This window comes from Erinaceus europaeus, chromosome 12 (assembly GCF_950295315.1).
Source record: "Erinaceus europaeus chromosome 12, mEriEur2.1, whole genome shotgun sequence".
Lineage (NCBI taxonomy): Eukaryota > Metazoa > Chordata > Mammalia > Eulipotyphla > Erinaceidae > Erinaceus > Erinaceus europaeus.
Window position 1 is genome coordinate 69977232 of NC_080173.1, and position 26257 is coordinate 70003488.

At 42.6% G+C, this 26257-nt stretch overlaps 2 protein-coding genes across 5 annotated transcripts in view; one reads left to right on the top strand and one right to left on the bottom strand.

Annotated features, from left to right (window-relative positions):
- The window catches only part of AP2B1 (adaptor related protein complex 2 subunit beta 1), a 119795-nt gene extending 108909 nt beyond the window's left edge, over positions 1-10886 (bottom strand). For 3 of the 4 annotated variants that reach the window (XM_060203951.1, XM_060203949.1, XM_060203952.1), the window contains exons 1-2: positions 10760-10886; positions 5536-5595 (exon numbers count right to left, since the gene is read on the bottom strand). In XM_060203951.1, the coding sequence (XP_060059934.1) occupies positions 5536-5572 (37 nt within the window). In that variant the 5' untranslated portion in view covers positions 5573-5595; positions 10760-10886. Of the gene's footprint in view, positions 1-5535; positions 5596-10502; positions 10637-10759 lie in introns of those variants that run through there. The other variant, XM_060203950.1, reaches the window with a different exon arrangement.
- Positions 10887-17475: 6589 nt separating this feature from the next.
- On the top strand, positions 17476-25191 carry PEX12 (peroxisomal biogenesis factor 12). Its single transcript, XM_007516946.3, has 3 exons — positions 17476-18220; positions 19427-19980; positions 23152-25191. Exons 1-3 carry the CDS (start codon positions 18095-18097, stop codon positions 23549-23551), a joined length of 1080 nt encoding a protein of 359 aa, XP_007517008.2. The 5' UTR covers positions 17476-18094; the 3' UTR covers positions 23552-25191.
- Positions 25192-26257: the final 1066 nt, after the last annotated feature.

The window sequence follows — 26257 nt, forward strand, 5'->3', positions numbered from 1 at the left end:
AGGTCGATCTCTACCAACACATGTACCAGAGTGATGTCTAATTCTTTCTCTGTCTCCTATCTTTCTCAATAGTAAATAAATAAAAGCTTTCAAAAAAGTAAAAAGCTTATTACCGCAATAACCACTGTCCAAAAGACAAATTAATGTTGAAAAAAATTGCTTTTCTGGCCTAGGGAGATATCATAATGGTTATACAAAATAATTTTCATGCTTGAGGCAACAAAGGTACCAAGTTCAATCCCCAGCACCACCTAAATCACATAAGCTAGAACAGGGTGGTCTTTTGGGTTGGTGGGTAGGACTGGACATTGGCACCGTAGTTGAGTGCAGATATTATAATGTGCAAGGACCTGAGTCCTCATCTGCAGGGGGGAGGGAGGGAGCCTCGAGCAGTGAAGTAGTGCTGCAGTTCCTCTCTTATCTCCCCCTCCTCTCTTGACTTCTGTCTATCCAATAATTATGTAAAACACTTTTAATCACTGTTCCATTCACTCAACAACTAGAAAAATAACAGCCAGAGAAACTGCACTTATAAAAAAAATTTTTTCGGGAGTTAGGCGGTAGCGCAGCAGATTAAGCGCACTTGGCACAAAGCGCAAGGACCAGAGTAAGGATCCCGGTTCGAACCCCCGGCTCCCCACCTGCAGGGAAGTCGCTTCACAGGTGGTGAAGCAAGTCTGCAGGTGTCTTTCTCTCCCCCTCTCTGCCTTCCCCTCCTCTCTCCATTTCTCTCTGTCCTATCCAACGACAACATCAATAACAACGATAACTACAACAATAAAACAAGGGCAAACAAAAGGGAATAAATAAATATTTAAAAAATATTTTTAATTATCTTTATTTATTGGATAGAGACGTTCCGAAATAGAGAGGAAAGGGGGATGATAGAGGAGGAGAGAGAAAGAGACACACCTGCAGCGCTGCTTCACCACTCGAAAAGCTTTCCCCCTGCAGGTGGGAACTGGTGACTCAAAGCTTCAAAGTTGGGTCCTTGTGCATTGTAACATGTGCACTCAACCAGGTGCACCACCACCCAGCCCCCAAAGTGAACTTTTTTAATAGCCATTTTCCTCTTCAAAGCCCTTTGCTAGAAGGCGTTGGTGGTATAGTGGTGGGCATAGCTGCCTTCCAAAGCCCTTTGCTGCTAAATCTACCTTTTCAGTTTCCAATCATTTACTTCTAGGAATAGTAAAGGACAAGCAGTAGGGTTTCAGAAGGTCTGAATTGTGAATAGCAGCAGGAGCTGAGAAATCAAAGCAAAGATGTAACTGAAATTACTCCCATTTCAATAGCATAATCTTAAGTGTGTACCAGTGGCAGTTCTGGTGGGTGGTACAGGAAGGAAAAGGAACATAGCCTACCCATTTCTTTAAATGTGGAATTCACGCAGCTCCGGTTCAATCTGTAAGTCTCAAACCTTTGAAAATATGGGGGCTGGGAGAGAGGCTGTGCTCTATTATAAGAGACAGCTTGAAGAATTATGCAAATGTAAGACACACAAACCAGAGCATCACTGTCATTGATATGGTGTTTTATCTATTTATTCGTTCCTTCCTGTTATGTAGTACCAAAAACATCAAACTCAGGGTCTCACAGATGAATGGCATGTGCTCTACCACTGAGCTACCTCCTCAGCCCTAAAATTTATCTATAATTTTGTCATGTTTTCATAGACAGTTTCTTAGTCACTAAAGCACACAAGTGTTGGTAGGAAAAAATAAAAACATTGAAAAACAAGAGAATTAGGGGGGGAAAGTGTGAAAATAAGCAATGGGCTACAGCTTTTTTTTTTTTAAGAAAGGATTAATTAACAAAACCATAGGGTAGGAGGGTACAATTCCACACAATTCCCACCACCCATTCTCCATATCCCACCCCCTCCCCTGAGAGCTTTCCCATTCTCTATCCCTCTGGGAGCATGGACCCAGGGTCATTGTGGGTTGCAGAAGGTAGAAGGTCTGGCTTCTGTAATTGCTTCCCCGGGCTACAGCTTTTAATTTAATTTTAATAAAGAATAAAGAAGCTGGATAGAGTTAAGTATGGCAGTACATTATGGTATACATATTCCTCTTCTTTCCCCTTATCCAATCTACTAGTACTGCTAACAGTTGGTAATGACTCTCAATCTTAACTACACATCAGAAAAATCTAGGGAGCTTTTAAAAATCCCCACACTGGCCATGTGGTGGAGCACCCAGCTGAGTACACACAAGTCCTGACTGGGGGGCGGGAAGGGGGTCTCGGCTTCACAAGCAGTAAAGAAGTGCTGTGGGTATCTCTCTTGCTCTCTATCTCTCCCCCCTCTCAATTTTTCCCTGTCCTATCAAATATATGGAGGGGGGTTGACTACTAGGAGCTATGGATTCTTCATGTATATATCAAAAATAACCCTGGTAGCAATTAAAAAAAAAAAAAATCCCTAGACTGGGAGGTGGTAGAGATACTGTGTTATCTCTCCTCTCCTGCCTCTATCTCTCAATAGAAACAGGTTAAGATTTGGGCCCAGGAGGTCACATAAAATAAATTAAGTAATTCTTCTCTTTAACAAGTCTCTCTAATTTTTTTTTAATTTTTTTTTAATATTTATTTTATTTATTTATTCCCTTTTGTTGCCCTTGTTTTTTTTTTTTTTTATTGTTGTAGTTATTGTTGTTGTTGTTGGATAGGACAGAGAGAAATGGAGAGAGGAGGGGAAGACAGAGAGGAGGAGAGAAAGATAGACACCTGCAGACCTGCTTCACCGCCTGTGAAGCGACTCCCCTGCAGGTGGGGAGCCGGGGTTCGAACCGGGATCCTTATGCCGGTCCTTGTGCTTTGCGCCACCTGCGCTTAACCCGCTGCACTACAGCCCGACTCCCAAGTCTCTCTAATTTTTAAGATAGGACAGATAGAAATTGAGAGAGGAGTGGTCCGGGAGGTGGCGCAGTGGTAAAGCTTTAGACTCTCAAGCATGAGGTCCTGAGTTTGATCCCCAGCAGCACATGTGATAGAGTGATGTCTGGTTCTTTCTCTCCCCTCCTATCTTTCTCATAAATAAATAAAATAAAAATTAAAAAAAAGAAATTGAGAGAGGAAGGGGAGATAGACATCTGCAGACCTGCTTCACTACTCATGAAGTTTTCCCCCTTGCAGGTGGAAAGACAGGGCTTGAACCTGGAATCTTGTGCTTGGCAGTGTGCTTAACTGGGTGTGCCACCACCCAGCCCCCTAGTATTATGCATTTTATTACAAAGTTAATGAGGTTCATAAACTAAAAACTAAGTATATAATGACCTTGGGGGGAGGGCAGAGAATCAACTTTAGAGGTGTCTTGTTTTAGGTACAAAAAACATATTTATAACTGGGAGTGATACAGTTAGACTCTCAAGTTTGAAGCCATGAATTTGACCCCCAGCATCAGATACGCCACAATGATGCTCTTCTCTCTCCACCAGCCACTCATAAATAAAGAAATAACTTTTTTAAGTATTTAGACATAGTCTTGACAAGGAATGAGGTAGATCTGTGTGAAGGAATATAATACCAGATGGTTCTCTACATGACTTTATTTTCAATAATGATAAATTTTAATCACGTGTACTAGCACATGTATTTACATGAAGAGGAAGAGACTGAGATATATTCACCTGTTCACCTGCAGGGGAGAAGCTTCATGAGCAGTGAAGCAGTGCTGCAGCTGTCAGTTTTTCCTCTCCCTATCTCCCCTTCCTTCTTTTTAAAATATTTTTTAATATTTATTTATTTATTTATCCCCTTTTGTTGCCCTTGTTGTAGTTATTATTGTAGTTGTTATTGATGTCATTGTTGTTGGATAGGACAGAGAAATGGAGAGAGGCGGGGAAGACAGAGAACGGAGGAGAAAGATAGACACCTGCAGACCTGCTTCACCTCTTGTGAAGCGATTCCCCTGCAGGTGGGGAGCTGGGACTTGAACCGGGATCCTTAAGCCTGTCCTTGCGCTTTGCGCCACATGCACTTAACCCGCTGCGCTACTGTCCAACTCCCCACTTCCTTCTTTTTTAAAAAATATTTTTATTTATCTATTATTGGATAGAGACAGAGAAAAACTGAGAGGGAAGGGGGAGATAGAGAGAGAAACAGAGAGAGACACCTGCAGCCTTGCTTCACTACTTGTGAAGCTTTCCCCCAGCAGGTGAGGAGCAGGGGCTTAAACCTGGATTCTTGTGCACCATAATGTGTGCACTTAACCATGTGCTCCATCGCCTGGCTCCCTCTCCCCTTCCCTCTTGATTTCTCTTTGTCTCTTTCCAATAAATAAATAACTTTTAAACTGATGATATACACTGAGTTCCCTATGGAAAGGGAATAGGAAGGGAAGCACTCATTTACCTTTTACATACTTAAGACTGCTTTTAAGGGGGCAGGGGTGGAACAGGGACCTCATTGCATGTGCAATCCCCCTGTTCTGGGCAATCTTTTCTTTCAGAGAAACAGCACAACACTGAAGCTTCCATAGCATCTCCCATGTGGGGCTCAAACCTGGGTCACACACACAGCAGTGCAAACACTCGATGTGGTGAGCTATCTGGCCCACCTATATTGCTGTAACAGTACTTCTATGAAACATCTATTTCCAGATAAAGAAAATTAATAGAGGGGCAAGGGAGATAGCATAATGGTTATACAAAACGACTTCCATGGGTAGATAGCATAATGGTATGCAAACAGACTCTTATACCTGAGGCTCTGAAGTCCCAGGTTTAAGCCCCCACACCACCATAAGCCAGAGCTGAACAGTGCTCTGGTAAATAAAAAAAATAAATAAAAAATAAATTAAAAAAAAAGACTTCCATGAGGGGAGCCAGGTGGTGGCGCACCTGGTTGAGTGCACATGTTACAATGCTCAAGGACCCAGGTTCTAGGTCCCAGTCCCCACCTGTAGGGGGAAAGCTTCACAAGTGGTGAGGCAGTGCTGCAGGTGTCTCTCTGTCTTTCACCTTCTCTATCTCTCCCTTCCCTCTTGATTTCTGACTCTCTATCCAATAAAGAAATGAAGATAATAATAATTTTAAAAAGACTTCCATGCCTATGGCTGTAAAATAACAGGTTCAATACTCAGCACTACCATAATCCAGAAGTGAGCTGTGCTCTGGTCTCACTCTCTCTGTATTTGCCCTCACAGCCACAATATGCATGTCTAAAGAGGTCATGAACATCTTATTTGAAACTATCTTTTTTCTTTTTCTTTTTTGTGGTTCCCCAGGGTTATCCTTGGGAAATCTGCCTGCACAATTCTACCATTCTGGAAGGAGTGTACTGTTTGTTTTTTGTTTTGTTTTCTTTTTAAGGTAGAGGTGAGAGAGGAGAGCTTCATGAGTGTCTCACCACTCATGAAGCTTCATGAAGCTTCCACTTGCTTAGTGCTCCATGTGGTGGTTAGGAGCTCAAAATTGGGTGCCAAAGCATGATAAAGTGTGTACTCAATCATATGAGCTACGTGACAGTCTCAGAGACAATCTCATACTGTAGCTTTTGAATATTCTCAAAAAACTTTGACCAACTTGTCATACTTACCTTTTTTATTAGTGGTGAAGTACTTGGAGTCAGTCATGGTTCTGGATCTTCAATCTGCACCTACAGCAAAAGAAAATAATTCCTTTATTGGGTGGGGGTAGGTAGCATAATAGTTATGCAAAGAGAGACTCATACCTGAGGCTCCAAAATCCCAGGTTCAATCCCCCTCACCACCATAAACCGGAGCTGAGCAGTGCTCTGATGGTAAAAAAAAATAATCATAATAAATGAAAATAATTTCTTTACCCAACTTATTTATGTTCAGCAAGACATTTGATTAACTTTTTACAAAAAATATTACTTTAACAGTAACTAGTAAGAAGATTATGGGATTTTGTGGTCTGGGAGGGGCACAGTGGATATAAGTACAGGACTTTTGAGTCATGAGGTTCTGAATTCAGTCCCCTGCGTGTGCCAGAATGATGCTCTGGTTCTCTCTTCCTCCTTCCTTCTTTCTTTCTTTACTTATAATTACCACCAGGATTATCACTGGGGCTCAGTGCCAACACAACAAATCCACAGTTCCTAACAGCCATATTCTCTCTCTCTTAGACACACACACACATACACACACACTTACTTTTTCCTTTATTTGCTTTTTATATTTATTTATTTTTCCTTTAAAAAAATGTTTTATATTTATTTATTTTCCCTTCTATTGCCCTTTTTATTGTTGCTGTAGTTAATATTGTTGTTGTTGATGTCATCGTTAGATAGGACAAAGAAAAATGGAGAGGGGGAAGACAAACGGGGAGAGAAAGACAGACACCTGCAGACCTGCTTCACCACCTATGATTCACCACCTATGAAGCAACTCCCCTACAGGTGGGGAGCCGGGGGGTCAAACCATGTTTTCCTTTATTTGATAAATCTCCTCCTCCCTTCTCAATGTCTCTCTGCCTCTATTCAATAATAAATGAGTTAATTTAAAAAGGACATTATGTTCTAAGAAGTTACTATACCACTTTAAGTTCTAAGGATTATCAAAATTTACTCAAAATGTTAAAATCTGCTTCGCATTTTTCAACCAGCTACTTGAAAAGGGCTACAAAAATTGTTTTCTATACCACTCTGTGACTGACACACACACACACACACCTTAGTGCTACAATTACATCTAGGACATGCATTTATGTGGCATGTACTCTACTGCTGAGCCACTTCCCTGGTCAAACTTTTATATTGATTTTTGAGAGTAAATGAAAAGGCCAGGCAGTGGTGCACCCAGTTGAATGTACCAATTATCATGCACAAGGACTTGGGTCTCCACCTGCAGGGGAGACGCTTCACGATGGGTAAAGTAGGTCTACAGGTGTCTATCTTTCTTTCTCTGTATCTCCCCCTCCTCTCTCAATTTATCTCTGTCCTATGCAATAAAAATAGAAAGGGAGAGAAGAAGAAAGGATAAGAAAGAAAACAAAACAAGAAAAAGTGAGCAAGAGAAACCCAAGCACAGCTCCACTACCCACTGAACTGTGTGCGTGTGTGATACGCAAGGCCCACACCCTACCACTGAGCTACCGCCAATAAATTGTTAATAGCTTTCACCCCAATGCGTTAAACATTCATTAAACTAGTCTTAAATCTCTCACTAGTGACCCACACATTTCACTGTCTTCTCTAACAAATTTCATTATCAAGACATATATCTTCAGAGGCCAGGGAAGTGGTTCAAAGGTAGAGTACAAGCATGCATGTCTAAGACCCTAGAGAAGCACTGTCAGTCTCTGCTTTAAACCAAAGGAAACACCAAGAAAAAGGAAAATAAACTCAACAAAAACAAATGAGGATAGGGTGATGGCTGCACAATATTATGAATGTATTTAAATGTCACTTTGAAGTGGTCATTTTTGGGGCCAAGCCTGGTTAAGAACTCACATTACCATATGCAAGAACCCAAGTTCCAGCCCCCAGTCCCCAGCTGCAGGGGAGAAGATCCACAAGCTATGAAGCAGAGTTGCAGGTGTCTCTATTTTTCTCTCTCTACTATCCCTCCCCTCTCAGTTTCCCTCTGTCTAATCAAATTTAAATAAATAAATATTTTTAAAACAAAATTAAATGGTTACTTTTGAAGCCCAGGAAGTGGTATAAGCAGATAGGACAGTGGATTTGCAAGCATAAAGTCCCAAGTTCAATTCCTCAAACCATATGTGCCGGTATGATGCTCTCTCTGGTTCTTTCTGTGTGTCTCTCCTAATGTTTCTTATGAATAAATAAATCCTTTAAAAAGATAAATATATTTAAAATATACACATATTTTTAAGTAAAGATATGTTAAGTACACACATTACAGTGTGTAAGAGGGGGCCAGGCAGCAGCCCATCTAGCTTAGTGCTCACATTACACTGTGTAAGGCCCTGGGTCCCCACCCTGCAGTGAAGAAGCTTCATAAGCAGTGTTGCAAGTGTTCCTCTCTGCCTCTCCCTCCTCTCTCAACTTCTGTCTCTACCCAAATAAGTATTAAAATGTTTAGAAGTTTTTTGAAAAGGGGATTGGGCAGTGGTACACCAGGTTAAGCACACATAGTATGAAGCGCAAGGATCCCAGTTCAAGCCCCCGGCTCCCCACCTACAGGGAAGTCACTTCACAAGCAGTGAAGTAGGTCTGTAGGTGTCTTATCATTCTCTCTCCCCTCCTCCTCTCTCAAACTCTATCCTGTCCAATAAAATGGAAAAAAAATAAAAATAATTTTAAAAAAAGCCACCAGGAGCAGTGGATTCATAGTGCAGGTACTGAATCCCATAAATAACCCTAGAGGCAAAAACAAAACAAAAGAAAGAAAATTTTTCTTATTAAAAAACAGAGCATATAACCTCTCTTACTTGTCCTAGCCCAGAGTGTGATGCCACTGTCTTCCCAAGAAGGCCCCCTGCACAGGCTTCTATCTGAATTTCACATAACCTAGTTTCTGCTAAATATAGGTTGTGAAAGTCACTTTTCCACTATGCTTCCCTCCCTGCAGTTCCCTAAAAAAGAGAATGGGGAAGAAAAGAATTAGTAAGCTATTAATTTCAAGTAGGTCTCTGGGAAATGGTAGCTAAATCAGAATTGGCAAGGCCATTAACCCTTCTTTTCACATAGTTCTTCATAGTTAGGTGCTCATAGTGAAAAACACCAACAAGTTAACAAAACTATAAAGCAGAAAAGTCATTACAGCAATCTTTTATGATATGAAAGTTATTAATCAATGTTCAATAGTAATGCAAAAACTATAGTATCTCTGCTCTAAGTGTAAAGAAATTACAACAGATACCTAAAAAAGCAACTGTGATTTCTGTTTAAATACTATGGGCCTCCTGTCTTGAAAGAGCCTTGACTCCTTCAAGGTGTATTTTGTTAATTTTACTAACCTGTGTTTTCAATGTAGTAAATATTTCTTGCTCTACTTAAAAAAAAAAAAAAAAAAAAAAACCTCCAAAAAAATTTTATTTCATAGCAAGAAACTCAAAAATATTTACACCCAACAGCTAACTAAAATACCAATAAATTCTGGAAGGAAGGCTTACAATAAAGAAGAGCCTTTAAGGGCCCAGGAGATGACTCTAAGGGATAAAGTGCTGGACTTACAAGCACAAGGTCCTGAGTTTGGTTCCTGACAATAAACAAATATTATCCAATTTCTAGTGAGGCTGTGTGCAGAACACACTATTCTTTCTGCTCCTTCGGTGTTTAAACTGTTAAAATACCTGCAAACTGTTCTCACTTTACGACAGACAGCACTTAGTCATCACTGGAATGTGTTACACGTTTTCTTGCACAGCCACATCTCCTTCATCTGCTGCTCTCTATTATTACTTTGTAAGTGTACCCTGAGGCTAGCAATAGAAGCCTATATATAACAGGAAGGGAATTTAATAGTTTAAATCGTTCCTCATTGAGACCACCTTCCTTCTTAATAATTCTGTCTTTTCTGAACTTAATGTGTTGTTTTAAAGCACAGTAACTGTATGGCACTGGAATAAAATAAAATAAAATAAAGCACCCCCTTTAAAAAGGTAAAAGTTGGCAAGCCCCTGGCTCCCCACCTGCCAGGGGAGTCGCTCTCTCCCCCTCTCTGTCTTCCCATCCTCTCTCCATTTCTCTCTGTCCTATCCAACAACGATGACAATAATAACTACAACAATAAAACAACAAGGGCAACAAAAGAGAATAATGATAAGGTAAAAGCTGGGAGGTAGCGCAGCAGCAGAAAACCAGTTGAGTCCCCGCTCCCCCATCCCCAGTCACTTCACAGGCGGTGAAGCAGGTCTGCAGGTGTCTATCTTTCTCTCCCCCCTCTCTGTCCTATCAACAACAACGACATCAATAACTACAACAATAAAACGACAACAAAAGGGAATAAATAAGTAAAAGGTATAATTTTTAAAAAGGTAAAAGTTTCATGAGGCCTCCTCACTGCTTCATAATTAAACAGCCGAGCGAGTTCAGGAGAAGCTCCCCACCACCCCACCCCACCTCCGCCAAGCTGAAGACGGCTCTAAAAACAAACAGATTCTTTGGGTTCAAAGAATATGAGAAATAACAGGAAATTCCTGTTTCTTTTACTTCAGATTTAACCAACCGGCTCTCTCCAACCAGACAGGCCCTGCTTAGCCCGGAAAGAGAAATTTCAGGTTAAGACTGACTCTTCCCCCTCCCCATAATCCTATTTGAGGAGGGGTCATTTCTGGAGGTTTTTCTTCTCCACCACCATCGGCCCCGGTTGTGAAATGTTCCTTTTTAAAAATATGGTTGGTGGTCAAAATTCCGGGGATATTGGTGCCACCATCACCAGGTGGGGGGCCCGAGGCGTCTCTCCACCTCCCACAGCGGCGAGCCTGCCGGGGATCCCATCCCGGGCGGCGTCGCGGCCTCCCCGCCACCCGCGCCAAGTAGGGAGGAAGGTCCCCGCGCCCTTCCGCCTCCGGCCGGGACCGACACACCCCTGACCCCCGGCCCAGCCCACCCCGACTTCCAACACATCTTACCCCAGATGACCCTCCAGCTCGCAGCTGCCACACCCGAGGATTCCGTCTCTCGCCACTGCTACCCCCGCGGAGCCCTTCTCTCCAACCCTCTCTGCTCACAACGGTCACACCCGACGGTTCATTCCAAGCTCAACGGTCACGCTCCCCGCAGGTCCTCGCCCCCTGCCCGCCTCCCACCCAACCTGGGCTCCCTTCTCCCCACCCCCCCACCACCAGTCATGAGGGACACATCCCAAGATGAGCCGCCTTGAACTCACCTAAGGCGAGGGCGGGGGTGGCGGCAGCAGCCAGAGAGCACGGCCCGGTGGTGGTGTAATGGTTTCCTGCACGTCACGACTCCTTCTCCGGGTCTAAGCCACTGCGCAAAACCTACTTTGCCAGGGACAAAGATGGTGGACAGGAAACTCTGACGTCAGAGAGCCTCGCCGCGCGGCGTCTTCCCGGCGGAACCAGAAAGGCTGCGAGCTCTGGCGGCCCGGGGTTTATTTTACGCTCCCGTGGTCTTCTGAGGCTGTACAGTGGCAATCTGAAAGGGTCTGCGAAACAGGTGGACAGTGTCTAAACTTGTTGCTTTGCATAAGAGTTTTGTAAAGGCGGGAGAGACAAATAGTGGTGCAAGAAGACTTTTCATACCTGAAACTCCTAGGTTCAAACCCCTAAACCAGCAGTACTCTGGTCTCACTAAAATAAGACTAGTCTTTACAATAAATAAGCATACACATAGGGTGAAATAGCCTGTTTGTTTTGTTTTGTTTTTAAACTAGTCTCCCTGACCGGTTAAGGAGTGTGGACAGTAGTGTGCCAGTCTAGGCAACAGGGCTAGTGGGACTAAAAGACAGTGGTGCAAGCAAAAGGTTGAGGGGGCTGGGCGGTAGCGAAGCGCAAGAACCAGCACAAGAATCCGGGTCGGAGCCCCCCAGCTCCCCACCTGCGGGGGGGAGGTCGCTTCATGGGCGGTGAAGCAGGTCTGCAGGTGTCTGTCTCTCCCCCTCTCTGCCTTCCCCTCCTTTCTCCGTTTCTCTGTCCTATCCAATAGCAACTACAATAAACAAGGGCAACAAAATGGGAAAAATGACCTCCAGGAGCAGTGGATTCATAGTGCAGGCACCCAGCCCCAGCGATAACCCTGGAGGCAAAAAAAAGGAAAGAAAAAAAGAAAGAGGTTGTGGTCTGGGAGGTGGTGCAGTGGATAAAGCACTGAGTTCTCAAGCATGAGGTCCCAAGTTCAAACCCTGGCAGCACACGTACTAGAGTGATGTCTGGTTCTTTCTCTCTTTACCTATCTTTCTCATTAATAAATAAAATATTAAAAAAAGGAGAAAGAAAGAGGTTGAGACCGCATCAGGTATCAGATATGTGTTCTGAATGTCTCAATACACTGAGTGCCAAAAAATTAATTTTTTTCATAAGTTAATTTCTATGATTGCAAAACATAATTTTTGAGAATATATAATGAATATGGGAAATGCTCTGAAATGAGGGGGGACCAACAAAATACAAAAATATAAATCCCGTTTAGCAGTGCTTTTTGGATTACAAAGCAAAATAGCAATGGGGGCCCAGGAAATGGCCTCATGGTTATACAAAAGACTTGCTATATTTATTTATTTATTTTGGGTACAGAAAGAAATTGAGGAAGAGGAAAAAAGAAAGAAAAGAAAAACATCTGCAGCACCCCTTCACACTTGTGAAGCTTCCTCTCCTGTAGGTGGGGACCAGCAGCTTGAACCTGGGTCCTTGAGCAGTCTAACAAGTGCTCTCTACCAGGTATGCCACCACCCAACCCCTGCAAAAGGCATGCCTGAGGCTCCAAGGTCACAGGTTTACACCCTAGCAACACCATAAGTCAGAGCTGAGCAGTGCTATAGTAAAGAAATTTAGAAAATGAAATAATAAAAAAAAACGAGGAGGACCTGCTGCTACCCAAGAAGCACATATTACCATACCATGTGCAAGGACCAGGTTGAAACTCCTCATCCCCACCTGCAAAAGGGAAGTTTCATGAGCAATGAAGTAGTACCGCAGGTCTCTCTCTCCCACTCTTTCCTCTTCTTCTGTCAATTCCTTGGTCTCTTAAAAAGAAAGGAAAGAAGGAAGGCAGACAGACAAGAAAATGGCTTCCAGGAATGGTGGACTTGTATAGGCACAGAGCCCCAGCAATAACCCTGGTGGCAAAAAAAAAATACAAAAAAAGAAAGAAAGGAAGAGAAAACCTGTGCAGGGAGCTGGGCAGTAGCGGGTTAAGCGCACATGACGCGAAGAGCAAGGACCCACATAAGGATCCTGGTTCGGGGGCCCCACCTCCCCACCTGTAGGGGCATCACTTCACAAGCTATGAAGTAGGTCTGCAGGCAACTATCTTTCTCTCCCCTTATCTTCCCCTCTACTCTCAATTTCTCTCTGCCCTATCCAACAACAAGGGCAACAAAATGGAAATAAATGGCCACCAGGAGCAGTGGATTTGTTTTGGAGACAAGGGTTTTGTTTTTTTAATTATATTTATTTTTTTTAATTTTTTTTATTTATTAATGAGAAAGACAGAAGGAGAGACAGAAAACCAGACATCACTCTGGTATATGTGCTGCCGGGGATTGAACTCTGGGACTACCATTTGAGAATCCAATGTATTTATTTCCACTGTGCCATCTCCCAGACCATGGTTTTTTTTTTGTTTGTTTGTTTTTTTATTGTGTTTTTTTGAGATTTACTCATTTAGGGCTGAGGAGATAGTATAATGGTTATGCAAAATGCCTTTCATGCTTGAGACACTGAGACACCAAAAGTCCCAGGTTCGATCCCCAGAAACACCCTAAACCAGAGTTTAGCAGTGCTCTGGCAAAAATAAATAAATTTTACTTATTAGAAAAAAAGAGATATGCCAATTCCATTTCAGGTTTTACTTGTGTTTTCTTTTCTGATCTTGTTTCTCAACTTCTGCCTGAGAGTGAGATCATCCCATATCTCACCAAAGTAAAAGACTCTGGGGTGGGTATGGGTGGGTGGGGAGAATACAGGTCCAAGAAGGATTCAGAGGACCTAGTGGGGGTTGTATTGTTATATTGGAATCTGGGGAATGTTATGCATGTACAAACTATTGTACTTACTGTTGAATGTAAAACATTAATTCCCCAATAAAAAAATAGTACTAAAAATGATTTTTTTTTTTTACTTATTTATGAAAGAGAACCATAGCACTGCTTTAGTATATGTACTGCTGAAGATCAAATTCCAGACATCATCCTTGCAAGATCTGCTTATTTAAGTGCACACACATCAGGTACTGGGATAGAGCTCATCTTGTAGAGTACACATTTTGCCATGAACAAGGACCCGAGTTTGACCCATGGCACTGGATAGGATGAGAGTATATCAAGGAAGGTATTGTGAAGAATTAAGTGGTACTGTGGTGTTTTTTTTCTCTCTTCCTCAGGCTAATAGTTTCATTTAAAAATAGCTGGGGGAGTCAGGCAATAGCGAAATGGGTTAAGCGCAGGTGGCACAAAGCACAAGGACTGGCATAAGGATGCCGGTTCGAGCCCCTGGCTCCCCACCTGCAGGGGAGTCACTTCACAGGTGGTGAAGCAAGTGGGCATGTGTCTGTCTATCTCTCCCCCTCTCTCTTCCCCTCTTCTCTCCATTTCTCTCTGTCCTATCCAACAATGACGACATCAATAACAAGAGCAAAAAAAGGAAATAAATATTTAAAAAATAATAATAATAGCTGGGTGGTCCGGCAGATGGCACAGTGCATTAAGCATTGGACTCTCAAGCATGAGGTCCTGAGTTCAATCCCTGGCAGCACATGTACCAAAGTGATGTCTGGTTCTTTCTCCTATCTTTCTCATTAATAATTAAATAAACTATTTAAAATGTTAATAGCTGGAACTAGCAAAATAGATCACGTTCATACTGTACTGTTTCCCCCTGGGTTTGAGTCTGGCCACAATGCTGAAGGAAATTTTGGTGCTGTGGTTTCTTCCCCTCTCTATGCCTCTCTTTTCTCCTTTTATTTTTTTTTAAGATTTTATTTATTTATTAATGAGAAACATAGGAGGAGAAAGAGCCAGACATCACTCTGGTACATGTGCTGCCGGGGATTGAACTCAGGACCTCATGCTTGAGAGTCCAGTCCTTTATCCACTGTGCCAACTTCCTGACCACTCTGCCTCTCTTTTCTCTGAAAAAAAACAGCCCACAGCTGTGAAAATGGGGAGAAGATCAAACAGTAATTGAATAAAATAATGAATGTGGGATTCTGGCAGTAGCACAAGGGGTTAAGCGCAAAGCGCAAGGGCCAGAGTAAGGATGCTGGTTCGAGCCCCTGGCTCCCCATGGGCAGGGCAGTCGCTTCACAGGCAGTGAAACAGGTCTGCAGGTGTCTATCTTTATCTTTCTCTCCCCACTGTCTTCCCCTCCTCTCTCCATTTCTCTCTGTCCTATATAACAATGACGACATCAATAACAACAACAATAATAACTACAACAATGAAAAACAAGGGCTACAAAAGGGAAAATAAATAAATATAAAAAAAGATTTTAAAAAGAATGAATGTTCATAGAGTATTAAAACTAGCACGTAAGACCCTCCTTAGGGCAGGGGAAGATAGCATAATGGTTATGCCTGAGGCTCCAAGGTCCCAAGTTCAATCTTCCACACTACCATAAACCAGAGCTAACCACTGCTTCTGAGTAAAAAAAGAAAACAAAACTCTGTAAGCCACTTAACTGTACTTTATTTTTTTTAAGATTTTATTTATTTATTAATGAGAAAGATAGGAGGGGAGAAAGAAAGAACCAGACATCACTCTGGTACATGTGCTGCCAGGGATTGAACTCAGGACCTCATGCTTGAGAGTCCAGTGCCTTAGCCACTGCGCCACCTCCCGGACCACTTACCTGTACTTTCAACATACTCTCTATGCTTCTATCAATGTGACTTTCTTTCTTTCTTTTCTTTTCTTTTTTTTTTTTTACCAGACTACTACACAGCTCTAGTTTATGGACCAACTGGGGATTGAATTTGGGTTCTAGGAGCTTCAGGCCTGAAAGTTGTTTTGCATAACCACAGTGCTATCTCCCCAACCCCAAAGTGACATCTTTCAGAATTATTTTGTTTTTCTCCTACCTAAACAACTAAACTCAAAACCTGCTTTGCAGGAATTTTCAAACCAATTATCTATTTTCATACCATCAGATACTCTAGAACAGTATTACCTCCACTTTGTAACTAGTCCAGATGAAAAGAAGGGGTTGAGGAGAAAGGTGAGCTTGAACTTATCCAAGTAAGTAAAACTGTAAATTCAGTAAAAACTTCTTAAACAAGGCAAAGTTGCATAAAGTGTAAAAAACACTTTGCAATTTATTGCATGGTTGTGTGGTGAACATACACACACACAGTCAGACAAGTTGACACATTTTTGCACAGAAAAACAGAAAAGTACGTCATGATTTTTCTTATAATCATATACATACATAAATGTATATATATAGATATAGATATACAACTCTCCAATTTGTATTAAATACATTAGTCAACACTGTATTTATATTACTAATACCACATGTTTCACCTACTGGCTGGAATGAAAATTGGTCCAAATGCTGTGAAAAAAGACTGGAAATTCCTCAAAATATTAAAAATGAACCTACCATAAGACCCTGTAATTCCTCTCCTTGGCATCTATCCAAAGAACACACAAAAAAACACTTATTTGAAGAGGTCTATGCACATCTATGTTCATGGCAGTGATTTTTTTTTTTTTCTTTTACCAGAGCACTGATCAGCTCTGGATTATTAATGTGCAGGGGATTGAACCTGGGACTTCAGAGCCCCAGGCATGAGACCCTCTTTGCACAACCATTGTGCTATCTACCCCTGTCCAGCAGCGTAATTTTTAAGTCAAAACTTGAAAATCAATTGTCTAGTTAAAGAAATTGTAGTATACACAATGGAGTACTACACAACTGTAATAAACTATAGCGATCTCTTTTGCTACAATACAATACAATATGGAGGGGCTCTTGGTTGAGTGCATATTATCAGTGAGCACAAGCCAGGGTTCAAGCCCAGGGTCCCTACCTGCAGGGGACAAGTGAAGAAGCAGTACTGCAGGTGTCTTTCTCTCCCTCTCTCTCAATTTCTCTATCCAATAAATAAAAAATAAATAAAAATACAACACAGAGAGAAGTGGAAGAGATTGTGTTGAGTGAAATAAGCTAGAAGAAAGACTAATACCAGATCATCTCAGTCCTAGGTGGGATGTAGGAAACAAAGCAAAGGATAATATAGGGTAAAACCTCAATGGATTACAGCTATCACAGAAAGGAGGATTTGATTGGGGGTGGTGGTGGGACGGGGGATCAAGTGTTCTAAACTGGAAGAGGATGACAGCTTGGTGAAAGTTAAGGTGTACTGTACCGATCTTGGAGAAGTGTGGAAATATACCTTGTGACAACAAACCTGTAAATCAACAGTTCCTAAATAAAGCGTTACCTTAAGTTAAAAAAAAAAAAAAGCACACCAAATTTTGAGGAACAGCAAGAACCATTCATATCCTAATCATCTTTATAATGGGCGACAATAAAAATAAAGCTCTGTCTCCAGCTACGTCGCCTCAAATCCTTCCCAGAAGGTGAGTGAACATAAATTTACCCTGGCCCTACACCGCGATAACCTGTCCAATCTGCTGACAGCTTTTTGTCCCTGTCTATAGCTCCACTCAGGGCATCACAGGCTTCAGTAGCAAGTTCATCTCTGGCTCCAAGTGCCAGGTGCCCCGCGGCGGCCCACTCTGCTAAAACGATCTCGACCGAGAGAGACAGCAGAGATGGGGTATCCTCTTAGACTGCAAAAGCCAGTTCAGAACGGGAAGCGGGCAGGAAAGCCACGACATGCTTCGCCTATTTCAGCGGGGCGGAAGCGGATGTCCGTTTGCACCATAGAGTTTTCTAGTTCCGGTTACGGGGGCGCGTTCGCGGGTAGAGCGCCTCTCCAGTGCCTCTAGTCCCCCAGCCCGGTTCTTCCTATTTCCAGTTGCGACTTCTGTCTTAAAGTGGACATCTCTCTTCAAAAGTGGCGTCGTGGGGCCTTCGCTCCTCACCTGGGGTCAACGCGCAAGGACGAGCGTGGGCGGAAGTATTTTATAGCCGACAACCGGAGCCTGTGCTCGCCTGTCGGGGTCGCACTGGCATTTCTGACCCCTTAGAGCCGGATGATTTGAACCCTATTCCCTGATTCTCAGCCTACATTTCTGCAGCTCCAGGGGAAGGGACAGAGCTCCTTTGCTCACACCTCACTCTGTAGTCACACTCTGAACAGTGAGGTAGCTCTTGACAGGCCCCCCCCCAGCCACACCGTATTGCCACCCAAGTGTCAACTTTGTTCCTAACCTCCCTAGTTTAACTTCCCTCCTCCGTGTCCAGGAAAGGTTCCCCCTCAATTCCCACCCCCACCCCCGCCTTCCCGTAAAGCTCTTGAGAATTTCAGGTGTCGTGCAGAAAGATTTTAAGTCTGAGCACTTTGGTACTCAAGAAAGGTTCATGTTTACTCGAGACTTAGTGGGCAAAGTGAAACCTAGTGCACACAGGAAACTATGGCTGAACATGGGGCTCACATCACAACTGCTTCTGTGGTGGATGACCAGCCATCCATCTTTGAGGTGGTAGCACAGGACAGTTTAATGACAGCAGTGAGACCTGCTCTTCAACATGTGGTCAAGGTAAGATTAACCCTCTAAAAGACTTTTAGGGACCCCTGGGTAAAAAACAAAAAACAGTGGTCCGGGAGGTGGTGCATTGGTAAAGCTTTGGACTCTCAAGCATGAGGTCCCGAGTTCGATCCCCGGCAGCATATGTGCCAGAGTGATGTCTGATTCTTTCTCTCTCCTCCTATCTTTGTCATAAATAAATAAAATCTTAAAAAAAAAACAGTAATTAGAGTATATTTGGTAAGACTAGGTTTAGAAATAACCAGCTAGCATATAATCCATATACTGCAATCTAATTATTTAACTTGCTATTAAGATCTGTTATATGGATATGCATGATGAACGGTACAGAATACCCGCTACTTTATGAAAATTAGGGCAGACCCCAAAAGAAGTGGCTTGCTAAGCCTAAAGGGTAGAATTTGGAGATAAGGAAATGCGAATATAAGGCATAGTACCGGTGTAATGGAATAAATTTCATTTATTTATGAACTGGTGCCTAGCACTTGTGTATTCCCACTGCTCCCAGGATGCCTTTTAATTCTTTTTCCCTCAGATGAAGGGTGAGAAATAGAGGAGAGACTCCACGCCATCTGTGGAGATCCCCCTGGTGCCATCCATGGTTCTTCCATGTGGTTCAAAGCCACATCGTCATCAGTAGTAAGGTGTGCATTCTACTGAGTATCTCTGGTCCTTCATTTGTTATGTATTTGTTGTCATTGCCGGAGATTCATTGCTCCAAGCAGACTTCTTCCAGATAGAAGAGAGACAGGTAGCTCGAGAGCTGGGCAGTGGAGCAGTGGACTCATAAGCATGAGGTCTGAGTTTGACCCCTGGCATCACATGCTGGAGTGATGCTTTGGTTCTCTTTCTCTCTTTCACAAATAAATCCCTGGGGGGAAGAGAGGGATAGAAATCTAGACAGAGGGAGGGGGGAAAAGGGAAACATAGCACGAAAGCTTTCTCTTATGAGATGGTCCTGATCAGATCTGGGTTTTGTATGTGAAAAAGCAAGCAAATTATCCAAGGAAGCTGTCTTGCAGGCCATGGAATATCCAATACTTCATTTATTGATCAAATTATGAGAAAGAGAAACCAGAGCATTACTCCCACATAAGTGATGCTGAGGATCAAACTGGGACCTCCCTCATGCAATTCCTGCACCTGTACGCCTAAGCTGCCTCCTGAGCCACTCATTTACAGATTTACCTTCTTTAGGTTCTTACAGAATCAAATCCTGCCCATTTTGGCTTCCTTTGGAGGTGGTTTGATGAAATCTTTGCCCTACTGGATCTTCTGCTTCAGCAGCATTATCTATCTAAAACCAGTGCCTCATTTTCTGAAAACTTTTATAGCTTAAAGCGGATTGTAATGGGAGACAAACATAGGCATCAGAGATTGGCCAGTGCTGGCCTGCCAAAGAAGCAGCTTTGGAAATCAATTATCTTCCTGGTTCTTCTTCCTTACCTGAAAGTGAAGCTGGAGAAGTTCGTTTCTAGCTTGAGAGATGAGGATGAATATTCAATCCATCCCCCTTCATCCCGCTGGAAACAGTTTTATAGAGCCTTCTTGGCAGCCTATCCATTTGTTAACATGGCCTGGGAAGGCTGGTTCCTTGTACAGCAACTTCAGTACATCTTAGGAAAGGCCCAACATCACTCACCGCTGCTGAGTCTGGCAGGAGTTCGGCTAGGTCGGCTTACCGTTCAAGATATACAAGCTCTGGAGCACAAAATAAATGAAGTCAACATGTTGCAGCAACCAGCTAAGAGGTAAGGCCTTTTACCTTAACATTTTCCCCAAATATTCAATTTATAAATTCTAATTTTTTTTTTTTTTTTTTTACCAGAGCACTGCTCAGCTCTGGTTTATGGTGGTGCAGGGATTGAACCTGGGACTTTGGAGATTCAGGCACAAGTGTCTCTTTGCATAACCATCTTGCTATCTACCCCTGCTCAAAATTATGAAATCTTATCTCTACCATGTGATATTCACGTCCTTCAGCCTATTGTTATATTTTATAAGACCACAGAAAAATTCCTGTGTCATAAAACAGGGAATGTCACTCTGGTAACCATCATACTAACTACATTTACTGTGCTTGACGCTTGCTTTATTTTTATTTTTTAAATATTTTATGCTAACTTTATTTATTGGATAGGGACAGCAGAAATTGAGAGGGAAGGTGATGATAGGGAGAGAGACAGAGAGACACTTACAATACTGCTTCACAACTTGCAAAGTTTTCCCCCTGCAAGTGAAGACTGAGGGCTGAAACCTGGGTCCTTGTGCATTGTAACCGAGGTGCTCAACCAGGTGCACCACCACCCAACCCCCTATTTTTAACTTGTTGTTTCTTTTATTTTTTTTTTAAGATTTTATTTATTTTTTCATAAGAAAGATAGGAGGGGAGAGAGTAAGTACCAGACATCTCTTTGGTACATGTGCTGCCAGGGATTGAACTCAGGACCTCATACTTTAGAGTCCAATGCTTTATCTGCTGAGCCACCTCCTGGACCACATTTTTTTTTATTATTATCTTTATTTATTGATTGGGTAGAGACAGTCAGAAATCAAGAGGGAAGGGAGGGATAGATATGGTGAGAGACAGAGAGACACCTGCAGCCCTGCTTCACCACTTGTGAAGCTTTCCCCCTGCAGGTGGGGACTGGGGGCTCAAACCCAGGTGCTTCTGCATTGTAGCATGTGTGCTCAACCAGGTGCACCACCACCCGGCCCCCTCTTTTATTTATTAACAGTTTATAAGGTGTTTGCTTTAAATGCATCTCAAGCCTCATAATGAAATAAATGAACTAGCTCCCATTAACAGTTGTGGATACTAAATCCCAACAGTGAAGCTCTTTGCCAAGGGCATACAATTAGAAGGCAGACCTGAGATTCAGATCACATCAAAGCCAATTCTAGACTGTACTCTCAGCCATGAAGATATACTGCTTCTAGATAGTATTTGTGTTCTCATACATACTTCTCATTATTTCTTTGCTAAGTGATTATTTTTTCTAGATATACTATCTTCCACCAAAAGGATCTGTATAATCAGTGCCTCACACATTTCTTCTTTAATTATTTTACTTAGAGAGGCAAAGAGAGAGTGTGAGACCAGAGCACTGAAGTTTCCTTCAATATGGTAGTGGCCAGGCTCAGATTTGGGTCATGTACATGGCAAAGTGGCACACTAATCAAGTGAACTACTGGCATTTGTGTGTGTGTGTGTGTGTGTGTGTGTGTGTGTGTGTGTGTGTGTGTATTTAAGGTTTATTTGTGAGAGAAAGGGGCTGGGTGGGCAGAGGGTAGATAGCACGATGGTTATGCGGAGACTGTCTTGCCTGAGGCTCCAAAGTCTCAGATTCAATTTCCTGCATCACCATAAGACAGAGCTGAGCAGTGCTCTGATAAAAAAAAGAGAGAGAGGGGAGTCGGGCTGTAGCGCAGCGGGTTAAGCGCAGGTGGCGCAAAGCACAAGGACTGGCATAAGGATCCCTGTTCGAACCCCGGCTCCCCACCTGCAGGCGGTGAAGCAAGTCTGCAGGTGTCTATCTTTCTCTCCTCCTCTCTGTCTTCCCCTCCTCTCTCCATTTCTCTCTCTGTCCTATCCAACAACGACAACAACAATAATAACTACAACAATAAAACAACAAGGGCAACAAAAGGGAATAAATAAATAAAATACATATTTAAAAAAATTTTTTTTTAATTAAAAAAAGAGAGAGAGGGGAGTCGGGTGATAGTGCAGCGGGTTAAGCACAGGTGGCACAAAGCACAAGGACTGGTGTAATGATCCTGTTTCAAGGCCCTGGCTCCCCACCTGCAGGGGAGTCGCTTCACAAGCAGTGAAGCAGGTCTGCAGGTATCTGTCTATCTTTCTCTCCTCCTGTCTTCACCTCCTCTCTCCATTTCTTTCTGTCCTATTCAACAACAACATCAATAACAACAATAAGTATAACAATAAAACAACAAGGGCAACAAAAGGGGATAAATAAATAAATAATAAAATATTTAATAATAATAATAAAAAGAGAGAGGGAAAGAAAGGGGCTGGGCAGTGGTGTACCTGGTTAGCATACATATAACTGTTTGTGGGGTTTTTTTGGCACCTGCAGACCTGCTTCGCTGCCTATGAAGCAACTCCCCTGCAGGTGGGGAGCTGGGAGGCTCAAACCGGGATCCTTATGTCGGTCCTTGCCTTACGTCGGTCCTTGCGCTTTGCGCCACATAGGCTTAACCACTGCGCTACCACCCGACTCCCACACATAGCCATGTTTAAGGGTCCAGGTTCAAGTCCCCTGTCCCCACCTACAGAGGGAAGTTTCATTAGTAAAGAAACAGGGTTGCAGGTGTTTCTCTCTGTCTGCTTCTCTATCTCCCCTACCCTCTCAACTTCTATCTCTCCTACCAAATGAAAAGGAGGGAGGGAAAAAAAGAATAGACCAGTACATTGCTCTGACACATGCAAGAGGATTGAACTCAGACCTCATTTTGAGTCCAGTATGTCACCCATTGTACCACCACCTGAATCACAACAAATTTCTTTCTTAATAACAAACAAACAAAGCTATCATGATAAAAAACAAAGTAATCTCTTACATTCCTAAAATGCTGAAGTTAGATCCTTAAGGAGTAGTACCAATCTAACAACTGTTTAGCCTTCAAACTGAATCAGTGATTCAAGTGAAAAGTGTATGAAAAGTGTGGTGTGTATGGATGTGTGTGTATCCCCCCAGATTGAGGCAAAGAGGGAAAGAAACCACAGCACTTATAAGCTTCCTTCAGTGTGATGGGGGCCAAGCTTGACTCTGGGGCTGTGTGAGGACAGTGCACTATCCAAGTGAGCTATTTGGCCAGCCCACTTTGATATGAGTCATTCTGTGATTTTATGTAAATGAAGTTTCTCCTTTTGTCTCCTTATTCTATTTTCCCAACAGTGTTAGTGAGAAGATAATGTCAGGTCTGAAGAAAGCTGTTGGGGGTATTGCCTTATCCCTGTCTACTGGTCTTTCTGTGGGCGTATTCTTCTTGCAGTTCCTCGAGTGGTGGTACTCATCTGAAAATCAAGAAACCATCAAATCATTGACTGCCCTGCCTACTCCACCACCACCTGTACACCTAGACTACAATTCTGACTCCCCCTTGCTACCCAAAATGAAGACTGTGTGCCCACTGTGTCGTAAAACCCGGGTGAACGATACTGTTCTTGCCACCTCTGGCTATGTGTTTTGTTATCGCTGTGTATTTAATTATGTGAGGAGTCACCAAGCCTGTCCTATCACAGGTTATCCAACAGAAGTACAACACCTAATTAAGCTGTATTCCCCTGAGAACTGAAAGAACTTGTCTCAAAATAAAATGACTGCATTGTAAAGTCATAGGGCTGTTCTCCAGCATGATACATCATGGTTTGATACTTCTCAGCCTCAATTTGTAATTATGTGAACTTTAAACAATTATATGTATTTCCTTAAAAAGATACTCACTGACCTTACTCTTTTCACCCTGATATTTAGATGTCCTCCTTGCAGCTGAGTAATAATCAGTATAGCAGGGGAGATGAGGGTCAGTGTACAGGAAGTATAGAAGCATTCCTATCCTTTTATCTTCAACAACCAGAGGTATAGAAGCTCTCAGGGAAACAAATTAGACCTCATAAGGTGGGAGGTGAAGGGAAGGCAGGCTTTTCTTGAGAAAAGAAAGTATCTGCTATTGAAACAGAGGTCTACCAGTTTGCAATGTGAAACATGGACTTTCTTCTTATGTTAACATTCAGAAATGCATTTAAGGGGCCGGGTGGTGGCGCACCTGGTTGAGTGCACATATTACGATGTGAGCCTCCAGTTCGAGCCCCCAGTCCCCACCTGCAGGAGAAAAGTTTTGCGAGTGAAATAGTGCTGCAGGTGTCTCTCTGTCTCTTTCCCTCTCTTACCACCCTCTTGATTTCTGGCTGTCTCTATCCAATAAATAAAGATAATAAAAATGTTGGGAGTCGGGCGGTAGCTCAGCGGGTTAAGCGCAAAGCTCAAGGACTGGGTTAAGGATCCCGGTATGAGCCTGGATTCGAGCCCCCAGCTCCCCACCTGCAAGGGAGTTGCTTCATAGGCGGTGAAGCAGGTCTTTTATCTTTCTCTCTCCCCTCTGCCTTCCCCTCCTCTCTACATTTCTTAGTCCTATCTAACAACGGCGACATGAATAGCAACAATAGTAACGACAGTAAAAAAAAAAGGGGGGGCAACAAAAGGGAAAATAAATGTTTAAAAAAATTTTTTTAAAAAAGGGAGTTGGGGGGGTAGCGCAGCGGATTAAGCACGCCACGCAAAGCGCATGGACCAGCAGAAGGATCCCAGTTGGAACCGCCGGCTCCCCAACTGCAGGGGAGAGTCGCTTCACAGGTGGTGAAACAGGTCTGCAGGTGTCTGTCTTTCTCTCCCCGTCTTCCCCTCCTCTCTCTATTTCTCTCTGTCCTATCCAACAACGACAGCATCAATAACAACAATAATAACTACAACAATAAACAAGGGCAACAAAAGGGTAAATAAATAAATATAAAATTTAAAAAATACATTTTAAAAAAGTTCCTTTCATATATTATGACCTGTTTACTAACATCTTGCTACAGTTTTTCAACTTTTAAAATTCCTTTATGAATCATACATTTTTTTTTCTTGGGAAACGGACTAAAGGAAAATAGAAGTTGTTTATGTAGAATAACCTGAAGAATTCAGTGTGAAAGCAAAACTAATAAGCAATGGAAAAATAGAGTAAAATACCTATGTGTTAAGAAACAATCAGTAAGCTCATGCTGCTTGCTGTTAAGAGTTTGTTAAACTGGCATGTTATTCTGGCTATTGAAGTTCCTGTGAAATGCTTAAGTAAATTTTAAGCATAGATTTTTGACAATGAACTGTTCCATGTTGTCATTATGTGGGACTTTATTACTTGAGGTGTCTAAAATAAATTTCCCATTCAGACTACTTTCTGACGTAGTTTTCATACTCTGCAGATTATACTTGAGTGGAAATTTTCTACTCCAACAGCCTTGTATGAAAAACCTAGTTTCGGGAGTTGGGTGGTAGTGCCCCGGGTTAAGCGCACATGGCACAAAGCATGACGACCCACCTAAAAATCCCGGTTCAAGCCCCAGCGAGCTATTTTCCGGTCCTCTGTTTACATACTCTTTAATTTCATCTTTCTTTGTAATATGTATCTCAGTGTTAGCTGATTTCCGATTATTTTCTTTCTTCTAACTTCTATGTTTTTTTTTAGTTTATTCCCTTTTGTTGCCCTTGTTTTATTGTTGTAGTTATTTTTATTGATGTCATTGTTGTTGGATAGGACAGAGAGAAATGGAGAGAGAGGAGAGAAAGATAGACAATGCAGACCTACTTATGAAGCAACTCCCCTGCAGGTGGGGAGCCAGGGGTTCGAACCTGGATTCCTACTCAGGTCCTCGGGTTTTGCACCACGTGCACTTAACCCGCTGCTCTACTGCCCAACTCCCCTAACTTCTATAATGTTTCAGATCTGTATGGGGATGGGGAGCTGACATAATGGCTCTGCAAAAGACTTTCTGCCTGAGGCTCTGAGGTTCCAGATTCAACTCCTAGTACCACTAAAAGCCAGAGTTAAGCAGTGTTGTGGTCAAACAAACAAAACATTTATTTATTGTTTATTGGAGGGGTGGAGTGTAGATGAGGCCTGGCACATATGTGATTTAACTGCTCAAGAGTTTTGTTTGTTTTAAAATCTATCTGTTGAATAAAGACAGCCAGAAATTGAGAGGGAAAGTGGAGATAGAGAGGGAAAGAGAGAGATTCCTGCAACATTGCTTCGCCACTCAAAGCTTTCCCCTTGAAAGTGGGGACCAGGAGCTCAAACCTGAGTCCTTGTGCACTGTAACATACATTCAACCAAGTGCACCATTACCTGGCCCCATTAACAATTTCTTTCCTGGGAGTCAGGCAGTAGGTAGTGCAACAGGTTAAGCATAGATGGAGCAAAGCACAAGGACCGGTGTAAGGATCCCAGTTAAAGTCCCCC